Here is a 10,651-nt window from a genome sequence, read left to right on the forward strand (position 1 = left end):
ACACTCAATCGTGTTATGACCTTTGTGCGTGCAGGAAGGCCATTTTACATGGTGTAACGTGAGTGATTGATTGATCTCGCGATCTGTTTGTCCCAGACTGCAGTTGATTGATGTTCCTGTCCATGTCATACAGCCTGACATTGTGGATATTCATCAGATTTATTGTTGGACCTGTTTGCACAGCAAGGAGATTTGGAGTGGACAGTAACACTTTCATCAACTTAGTGAAACACAGAGAGCTCCTTTGACAGCGAGGAACACACATAGGCACTCTCTCTTCTAACCCCTATACTTATCATATGCTCTCTGGGCCCCGTGTGAGTGAGTGACTCACTTAATTTGCGAGAAGTACAGTAACAAGAGAACTCTGTGTTCTGGAATCAGGGTCATGGTAAACAGTTCTCCATTTACTGGACTCATTATGATCTACTCCTCTACTTTCCTGGACTCCCTCTTACTGTAAACATGCTTTCCCATTCAATCAAACCAAGACGTCTCATTGTGACCTCATTTTCTTCTTGCTCGTTATCTTTCATACTCGGCACATCTGAAATGTTAATGTGTTCTTTTCATCTGTTTGTATCTGCCAGTGATCCAGTTCTTTGCCTTTTACAAGGACAACCATAGAGGAATGGCCAGTTTGCCACTCCCTTTCCTCCCCAGCATCCATTACCCCCTTCTGTAAGGTTGCTAGGCAGCAGCATCAAGCAGGATCTATTCAAAATGGAACTACTAACTAATTGGTTTAACACTAAGGAATATTCTTTAACCCTTTGTACTATTTTAAAGCATAGAATTTGCTTGGACTTGACAATGTGATATTTGCATCGGTATATTATCAAACATACTTGATCACCACCAAATCAACATCCGTAACCTTGTCTTTATAGTCTTTTATTGCATTGCTTTGTAAGATCGCATCAAAATGAAGGCACTGCCCACTATAAACCCACAGTCAAAAGAGAACACATTATCAAAAATATACACTACACGCTCAAATACATGTCTATATATATTCTATATTTACTCCCATGGTCCTGCCTTAGTTGTCTTAAATGTTCCCAGAATAATGCGGTTTTGCATAAATGAAATAAATTCTATTGTATTAAACTACAATATGTATACATTTTTTTATATAAAGATAGCATACATGAGAAAGATTACAACTTGGCACGCATGTATGATTATCCTAAAACAAAACCAACGTGTTTATTACCATGTTGTTACAGGTAATAAAGGCCAGTGTTCATACAGAACATGTAAGGCTTCAGTAAATTGATGTGGTTCCTACATTTCAAATGCAGAAATATCACCATTATTGACAAAGTGCACAAAGTTTATGCATTTTTGTTTGAACATTTGCACAATTCTACCTCTTGGGTTTTGAGCATAACACATATAGTTAGTCAGATGTTAAATGCATCAGGGAAAACAAAAAAATAGTGTAACAATACAATCCTTTAAATATGAGTCGTTTGCATCACCATAATGCTTTGTGAGTGTCAGTGTGTTTGTATGGCACCCATGTCGTTGTCATAATCGTCGTCATCTTCATAACCGCCAGTGTTGTCACTCAGTCTTTTCCAACATGGAAGCCCGTTAAATCACAGTGTGAAGATGGTAGGGGAGTTTAGGGAGTGATCTGATTGGTCCCCACTGCTGCTGCTACGGCGATGGGCAATACTACAGGGCTGGGGGTTTCGAGACTGCTGGGCCACTTCCTGTTGAGAGGAAGATGGCAGAGGCGGTAGAGCCTGGGATGAACTAGTGGAACTGGAGTCTAGAGAGCCAGAGGGATAACTGAAGACCAGACTAGCCATGAAAGGAGTAAGAGATGGAGTAGAAATAAGAATTGGGGTGTGAAGGGACTCAGATTCCATGGGGACGGTAAAGGATGTCACAGGACGAGCAGGGATAATAATTTGGGGTTTGGGCTTCTTAATCTTTGATTGGCTCTTTACTGAGGACCGTGGTAGGTCCTCAGGCTCGATTTTAATTCCTAATGAGGGAAGCCCTGAGCTCGGGTCAGAATCCAAGTCAGAGTCCTGGATCTTGCAAATGGGACGGTGGGCCTCTATGACCAACTCTAGCTTTTCTTTTTCCTTCTTTAGTTGAGCAATCTCCTTCTGCAGATGGGACTTTTTAACTTCCAACTCGTCTGTCTCCTAAGGGAAAACGAAAGAGAAAAGGTTAGGGTTGTATTGTCAATCTATTTCTTTTTTCAATTGGCACAAAAACCCAGTAGTTAAAACATTAAATGTGAGTATCTTATAAACAGGTGATATGATTTACAAAACGTAAAAAAATATGTTAATAAGCCTCTTCAAATTAAACTTACACTTTGCAGCGTGTCTGTCAGCTCACGTCGGCGGTTACGACACTTGGCAGCTGCCTGTTTGTTTCGCTCCCTCCTTATTCTGCGTCTTGCCAACTCCTCTGGGGACAACTAAAGTGAGAGAAAGACATTTGATGACTATGAAAAAAAGTACCAATAAGTTTGACAAAAATGTACTACAACTTGAAAGACATCTAGCTCAACGCAACTGAATGGGACCGCACTAAACAGCAGATTACTAAAATGTGTTGTGAAATACTACCACCTTGTGTATAAACTGAGTCACTACATTCAAACTTTCACAACGTCATTTTGTAACATCAGACTTTTGTCACACCCTTCCTCCAATTTAATGTAACATTTTGTCCAGTTATTTGTTTCTTTACATCCAATTTTTCCCGCCCCTGCATTATGATGATTCACTCAGACCCCCGTTGTGACTCCGGTATGAGTCATATGACTTGCCCCGCTGAGTCACATGATAGCCCATTTTCCATCCCATCAAGCTCAATCAACCACACATTCTGGAAGTGTAACTGATAGCCAACGGGTATAAAAAGCATATACCCTCAAGGAAAACAAAAACGCACTACTAATAGTAGTTAAGCAATTTGATAATTACTTGATGTGTTGCCGTCTTACATTTCGTGAACCCGCACGCACGTCAGATATATTTGGTCTCAAAATCAAAAACAGGCTGATAAAAGCACTCATTTTCTAGCACTTAGCCTAATAAGTCACTAACGTCAAATGAGCGGCGTATCTCAAACAATTATAAAGCAGGTCAGTGTACATAGCTGTTCCAAAGTACATAGGCCTAGGTGTCAACCGAAACAGATGTACATAGCTGTCCCAAAGTACATAGGCCTAGGTGTCAACCGAAACAGATGTACATAGCTGTTCCAAAGTACATAGGCCTAGGTGTCAACCGAAACAGATGTGGTCGACCTCTGCATCATCTGGAATTTCCACATTTTCACCCCGAAAAAAATCGAGCCCATTCAAAAGAGAGCTCTCAGGAATATTTGTTTCTGTAATTTTGTTTTCATCCTATCAGACAGAATGGGTGTGGTAATGTCTCACTGCCATATCAGAAGTATAAGTCAGTCACCGACACTACAGGATATTACTCACTACTGACACCGACTCAGCCATCCGTCTCTACACCTCTGTGAAGTCCCTAGTTGCCCCTTTCCATGCCCCTCTCAGTCCCAACGAAGCACTGGAATTCTAAGCCTCTCTGTATCCAGTGTAGCATTATTAACAAGACAACTACACGGAAAAGGGTCTACTAGTGCAGAGCGATTAACCGAAATGTCTATTGTTTTTTTAAAGAACTAATTGACAGAAGTCAGTTCAATTATTTGATTTCCATTTTGTTTTTCCTGTAGAGATAAATCAGATGAAGCCTGAACTGTCCGGTGTAGTAGGGAGGTGTAGTTTCCACCAGGCCAATATTCTACAGTTTAGCTCAGAAAATGTTGTAATTAACTACAATGACCATAATCCATTGTGCTCCTGCTTAAACTTGTCTGGTCTGAGTGGAGCAGACATGGAGACAGAGAAGAGAGAATGCGCGATCGAGAGGGCTAGAAAGCAGTTGCTTTGCGTGCTTGAAAATACATGATCTAAGTCAGGGCCCGAGTTTAGGAAACCATGATCTAAGTGATTGATAGATGGTATTCAGCAGTCAAAGTATGCCTTATTTATTTGGAAAAACTATTAAAATAGTGATTTTGTCAGACAGCATAGGCATCAGAGCTCTACAGAGATGAGATGACTCAGAATGAAATAATTAAGTCATCAAATAAAACAAATATTTTATTAAAGTATATTAAAGTAAAGTTATGTGAATAAATGATGATTAATAAGTGATAAGTCACAACCATCATGGGACTTTTATTAACTGGTTTATTCAGTGTTAAAGCATTCAGCCCACACAAAAACCATGAGATTTTTTAAATAAATCAAACTGAAACCAAACCGACTTCAAAAGGTACTAATCACTCAGCACTATGGCCTACTAAACTATACCTCTTCAAAGACAACCACCTCTTCGAAATGCATGTTGTGATAAGTGACCTTACGATTCATCTGCATTTTGGTCAAATATCCACCGACATTCTGGCACAATACCTACCTACCTTTTGAAATAAGAGTTTCACACTCTGCTGGCTAAAGACGAAACATATTCTTACATGTTCATCGTTCCTGCGTCTGGTCGTGCTTCCAGAACTTGCCGCGGCCCTTATGACCCCTGGTCTGTAAAGGTGTGGTTGGGAAGGTGAGGGGTTGAAGGACCTCATTCCTGCTACAGGTGGGTAAGGAGGACGTGGAGGCCGTGAGGGGCCAGCTGGACCGATGAGGGAGGGCTGGACCAACCACTGGAGGTCTTGGTTGGAAGTGATGTCGTTGAGACTGGGAATAAACTGACTGCCTCCTGCCACAGTGAACTTCTGAGGAGAGCAAGAGCAAAAAAAATAATGAGAGCAAAAGAGAGCGAGATTAGCGTAAAGAGATTGACAAGCACAGGGATTTAAAGCAAAACTATTATTTTGAACCAGATATTTGACATGGACATATGCATGTATCAGGACATAAAGGCAACACTTTTGATAGACTGAGAATTAATGGTCAAATACATCCATCACGTGTATCAAGTCAACATAAGCCCACACTCAGACAGTGGTAATCAGACTTACACCATGGCTATAATACAATTATTAGCCTACTACATTTCTTATGTCATTATTATTCTATTACTACTCTATTATTAATATATTCTGCAATTAATATTATTAAGCAATATAATTATTGGGGGAAAACTCTAAACAAAAATTAGAATGTATTACTCTTATTAAAGTTTATCAACATAGCCCATATGTGTGCCGCCTACCTGATGTTGTTGAGTGGTTGAGGTGCTGGTGTCCTGGGATACAGCGCTCGATCCGGTGTGTGGGGACCCAGAGTCGCTGTTGTGGTACGTAGAGCTGCCTCCGCGGCCCATGTCCCCAAATTTCCGGTACATCTTTGATTGTAAACTGCCACCCCGATGAATGCAAAGTAATCCAGAGGAGTTTTATGAAGAGCAAGCGGTGAAGTGAACGAAGCGTTCGAGTAGTGTCACGTTCACTTTTCAAACGTTGGGGAAACCCTCCTTGTTGCGGGAAGTTGGTAGGATCTGAAAATATGTATCCTGAAAGGGGAAGGAGGAAACTTCTAATGAAAAGCTTGTTCTTGTGTATGACTAAATTCTCTCAAATAAATTTAAAATTACTCCTTACTTACATGGATCATTCCAGTCGGACTGAAAAGTATAGAGTGATCGTAGAATTATAAACGTCTAAACCAATACTATAGTTTTTCCACGCCCCTCCCAAATTACTGGAAATGGTGTTGTCTGGTTTTCGGCGTGTAACTGACCACGTGCGAATGACGTTTTTGGCCATATATGGTGAGTTTCCTCCAGCAAGTGTTCCCGGGAATCCTCAGTTTGGTTGTTTAAATCAAATTGTATTGGTCACATATACGTATTTAGCAGATGTAGCGAAAGGCTTGTGTTCCTAGCTCCAAGAGTGCAGTAGTATCTAACAATTCACAACAATACACACAAATCTAAAAGTAAAAGAATGGGATTAAGAAATATTTAAATATTAGGATGAGCAATGTCTTAGTGGCATTGACTAAAATACAGTAGAAGCTGTTTTTCAGTCTCCGTCCCAGCTTTCACGCACCTGTACTGACCTCGCCTTCTGGATGATAGAGGGGTGAACAGGCCGTGGCTCGTTTGGTTGATGTCACAGGAAGGCGAAAAATATCATGAAGGACATCGGGTGCTGTATGTGTCCCCCGGTGATGCGTTGGGCAGACCGCGCCACCCTCTGGAGAGCCCTGCGGTTGCGGTCGGTGCAGTTGCCGTCCTACGGACAGGACGCTCTAAACTGTGCACCTGTAAAAGTTAGTGAGGGTCTTAGGGGCCAATATGAATTTCTTCAGCTCCCGAACCTACAAAACTATGGGGCAAAACAGATGGGGTTGGCTTAGATTTGTGACAACATGTAAACTATATATTTGGTCTCCAATGTTTATTGAAAACATGAAGACGTTTGCACAATGACCACTTGTCTCAAATACATTGTTAGTTGTTGGTTAGCTAGCCTGCGAGTTTTAGCAGACATTAAATCAGTCAAAACACCTCAAATCAAAACGTGTTATCAAGAACAAGCTTAAACTAGTTTAAATGACTCACGTACGATTCCCAATCCCCACATGGCAGTTTCTTGTCATTGTTGGTAGCCATCCAGAATCACAACAACTCACGGACATCTGTCCAATTGAAGCGTGTGTATTGTTTTGGTGTTATTTTCAGCTAACCCATAACAGGAGCGGAAAGCACGCTCTCTGCCCCATACTTTGTTTCTGCCCCATACTTTGCAACCACTTTCTTTTTCTTGAACACACAAATCTATGGAACACTGCCTGAAGGAGGTCAGTCAGCGGAATGACACTTTGGCTGCGTTTAGACTGGCGTTTTTACTAATTGGTCTTTTGACCAATCAGATCAGCTCTGGAAAATATGTGATGTGATTGGTCAAAATACCAATTTATGGCAAAAATATAAGAATTTGGTTTGCCAGTGTGAACGCAAAATGTGAATTATTTCTCCATCTGTTTCAACTGTGTTTGGCAGTGTCAGTAACTTGCTGTTTTCTATGTAGTCTACTGTCAAACGCTTCTTAAATCCTAAATGTGCAGAGACTGCCACCATCTCTCTAGTAGTGGCGATATCACTGAACCGCTGCAGTCCCTGCTCTCCCTTATGGCTCGATTGGGGTTGAGTTCCCGCCATGGTTGACTCATCTTTTGTGAATAACTACCGAGTATTATCAAAGCCAATACATAGCCTACTGTATGATTCAGTTGCAATTTATACCAGCTTGTCTCTTAGGATATAGAATAACGCTACAACTTAGCAGCATGCATTATGATACATTGATATGTATTGAAGATACAGTGAATCATGACTGTTTTATCATTTTTATCATTTGAGCCATTTTGCTCTTACTGTTGTTTTTGGCACATCACAATGCGTGAAAGTGAAAGATGTATACAACATTTTATTTATTTAATTTTATTTAACCTTTACCTAGGCAAGTCAGTTAAGAACAAATTCTTATTTACAATGAAGGCCTAGCAACAGTGGGTTAACTGCCTTGTTCAGGGGCAGAACAACAGATTTATAAAGCATCGCATTTTTGTCTTATGCATCACAGTGACCTAATATTACTTTCACTTCCTTATTTTCAGGTTTACTTTGCCTGTATTATTTATTTTTGTGGGGAGACACGTGCACTTCTCTCTCTGTGGCATAGTATATGAATGCCACCTCATCAGACTGTTGAATGAAAATATAGGGGAAGGTGAAGATGACTTAATGCCTCTGGAATGCCATGATGACACACCGTTTCTGTCTCTATATGACATGCCACAACATGCTGACCAGCCCGGGATTTTTTTCCACACCAATTGACTCAGACATGCATCATTGATGCATCACAGACGTAGACTACATATACATGCAGAGGTAGCTACAGTGGTACACACCATACAACCATGCACATTACAACACCCAGATGCATTTTCTAAGTCTTCATGTTTTTTTCATATGCCACATCACATACACCTACTCATCCAATCCCCCATAACACACACACACAAACATATGCAATCTCCTACCATACACACTAACATCTAATATGGATGAGTAATTTCCCTGTCTTTTTTGTGTATCTTTGATAAATAATGTTTTGTTGATATGTTGTTCATTTGATTATGTATCAGATTACAAGTAATAACCTTCACAATTACCAAGTGTATTTAATTAGTCACCATGAGTCACTGTTTCTTTCAGAAGACAACATGGGCTACCTTCTATAAAACTAAAGTTAGCCAGAGGAATAGTGCACTGTAATTTGGTTTTATGTAAATCAACACTGTGTTTACAACGGGTTTTTGCTATATATATTTGTTACATTTCTTAGGTGACAGATAAGCATAGAAGCAGAAAATAGCCAACTAATTGAAGCAAGCAGGGTCAAGCTGAAATAATGTTCCTCTGTTCAACAGTTTTGACTTTTGGCACAAGCTGCCTACAATTCTTGATAAATGTGTAGTTTGAGTGCATTCTTTGAGCATAAATTGTTTCTGTATCCAAGCTCTAGATGACAATCCACCTCTTCAAGGAGATAGGATACTGCTAGTACCATAGACACTCAGGAGGTAGCTGATTTAGCTTGATCTTGGCCATACTTATAAAAATATCTATATGGCTGTATAATGTATATTATATGCTACCAGGACTGCCCAACCCTCTTTCTGGAGATCTACGGTCCTGTGGGTTTTCAGTCCAACCCTAGTTTAACACACCTGATTCTACTAATTAATTGCTCAAAAAGACCTTAACTAGCTGAATCAGATACGCTAAATTAGGGTTGGACTGAAAACCTACAGGGCAGTAGATCTCAGGAAGAGGGTTGGGCAGGCTTGTGCTATATAGAGCCTATTCAGATCTTTTTTTCACTAATTGGTCCAATCAGATCAGCTCTGAAAAATATCTTGATGTAAAAAGTACCAATTACTTAGTGGAAAAAGGGTCAGAATTGAGTTGTCTGTGGTAACGCAGTCTATGTGGCTCTCTATAGCATATATACACATCATACACACTAAAATACAGTAGAATAGAATACAGTATATACATATGAAATTAGTAAAGCAGTATGTAAACATTATTCAAGAGACTAGTGTTCCATTATTAAAGTGACCAGTCAATGCCACGCCGACATTGCTCATCCTAATTCCATTATTTATTTAGATTTGTGTGTATTGTTGGGAATTGTTAGATATTACTGCACTGTTGGAGCAAGGAACAGAAGCATTTCGCTACACCCGCAATAACATCTGCTAAATATGTGTATGTGACCAATACAATTTGATTTGATTTAGAATACATGTGTATTCATGTCATAATATTCTAAATGTTTGACATGGTAAAGACTCTACAGCAATCCTTTTTACACCGGCCAAGGTTGAAGGAGCTGATGATAATGCACGATTCCTGATTCACCACGACAGATATCCCGGAAAACCAATCAGTGCACAGGCTGAATCTTTATTGGTCGTCATAAATTACCACAGCCTCAAAGTCATAATTATTGGCTAAACCCCGCCAATTTCTACATTTAATCTTCTTACACTGCTAACTTTATGCCTAACCTTACATTTTAAGATATAGACCATTTTGACTTTGTGGCTGTGGTAACAACCATCTTTATGGTTGTGACGAAAGTGAGTACAGCTTCGACCGGAAGTTATTTTTGGTAGCACGTCAGGAGAGCAATTTAGCGTACCTTTTATTTTATTATTATTTTTATTTCACCTTTATTTAACCAGGTAGGCAAGTTGAGAATAAGTTCTCATTTACAATTGTGACCTGGCCAAGATAAAGCAAAGCAGTTCGACACATACAACAACACAGAGTTACATATGGAGTAAAACAAACGTACAGTCAATAATACAGTAGACAAATAGGTCTATATATGATGTGAGACAAGGGAGGTCAAGGCAAAAAAAGGCCATAGTGGCGAAGTAAATACAATATAGCAAGTAAAACACTGGAATTGTAGATTTGCAGTGGAAGAATGTGCAAAGCAGAAATAAAAATAATGGGATGCAAAGGAGGAAAATAAATACAAATACAGTAGGGGAAGAGTTAGTTGTTTGGGCTAAATTATAGATGGGCTATGTACGGGTGCAGTAATCTGTGAGCTGCTCTGACAGCTGGGGCTTAAAGCTAGTGAGGGAGATAAGTGTTTCCAGTTTCAGAGATTTTTGTAGTTCGTTCCAGTCATTGGCAGCAGAGAACTGGAAGGAGAGGCGGCCAAAGGAAGAATTGGTTTTGGGGGTGACCAGAGAGATATACCTGCTGGAGCGCATGCTACAGGTGGGTGCTGCTATGGTGACCAGCAGGGTCTTGTAGATGACCTGTAGCCAGTGGGTTTGGCGACGAGTATGAAGCGAGGGCCAGCCAACGAGAGAGTACAGGTCGCAGTGGTGGGTAGTATATGGGGCTTTGGTGACAAAACGGATGGCACTGTGATAGACTGCATCCAATTTATTGAGTAGGGTATTGGAGGCTATTTTGTAAATGACATCGCCGAAGTCGAGGATCGGAAGGGTGGTCAGTTTTACGAGGGTATGTTTGGCAGCATGAGTGAAGGATGCTTTGTTGCGAAATAGGAAACCAATTCTAGATTTAAC

General features: G+C 40.2%; 1 protein-coding gene across 4 annotated transcripts; it reads right to left on the reverse strand.

Moving 5' to 3' along the window:
- Nucleotides 1-878: 878 nt before the first annotated feature.
- LOC112220905 (fos-related antigen 2) lies at nt 879-6,835 on the reverse strand. Of its 4 annotated transcripts, none has more exons than XM_024382868.2 (6): nt 6,589-6,835; nt 6,080-6,284; nt 5,232-5,531; nt 4,534-4,791; nt 2,339-2,446; nt 879-2,165 (listed from the first exon to the last, which is right to left on the reverse strand). In XM_024382868.2, exons 3-6 carry the CDS (start codon nt 5,361-5,363, stop codon nt 1,605-1,607), a joined length of 1,059 nt encoding a protein of 352 aa, XP_024238636.1. In that variant the 5' UTR covers nt 5,364-5,531; nt 6,080-6,284; nt 6,589-6,835; the 3' UTR covers nt 879-1,604. The 4 variants fall into 4 exon arrangements, with proteins under 4 accessions (XP_024238636.1, XP_042159013.1, XP_024238637.1 ...); XM_042303079.1 differs by having other exon boundaries at nt 6,585-6,835; XM_024382869.2 differs by lacking the exon at nt 6,589-6,835 and having other exon boundaries at nt 6,070-6,112.
- Nucleotides 6,836-10,651: the final 3,816 nt, after the last annotated feature.

The sequence above is a fragment of the Oncorhynchus tshawytscha genome, linkage group LG21, assembly GCF_018296145.1.
Source record: "Oncorhynchus tshawytscha isolate Ot180627B linkage group LG21, Otsh_v2.0, whole genome shotgun sequence".
NCBI lineage: Eukaryota > Metazoa > Chordata > Actinopteri > Salmoniformes > Salmonidae > Oncorhynchus > Oncorhynchus tshawytscha.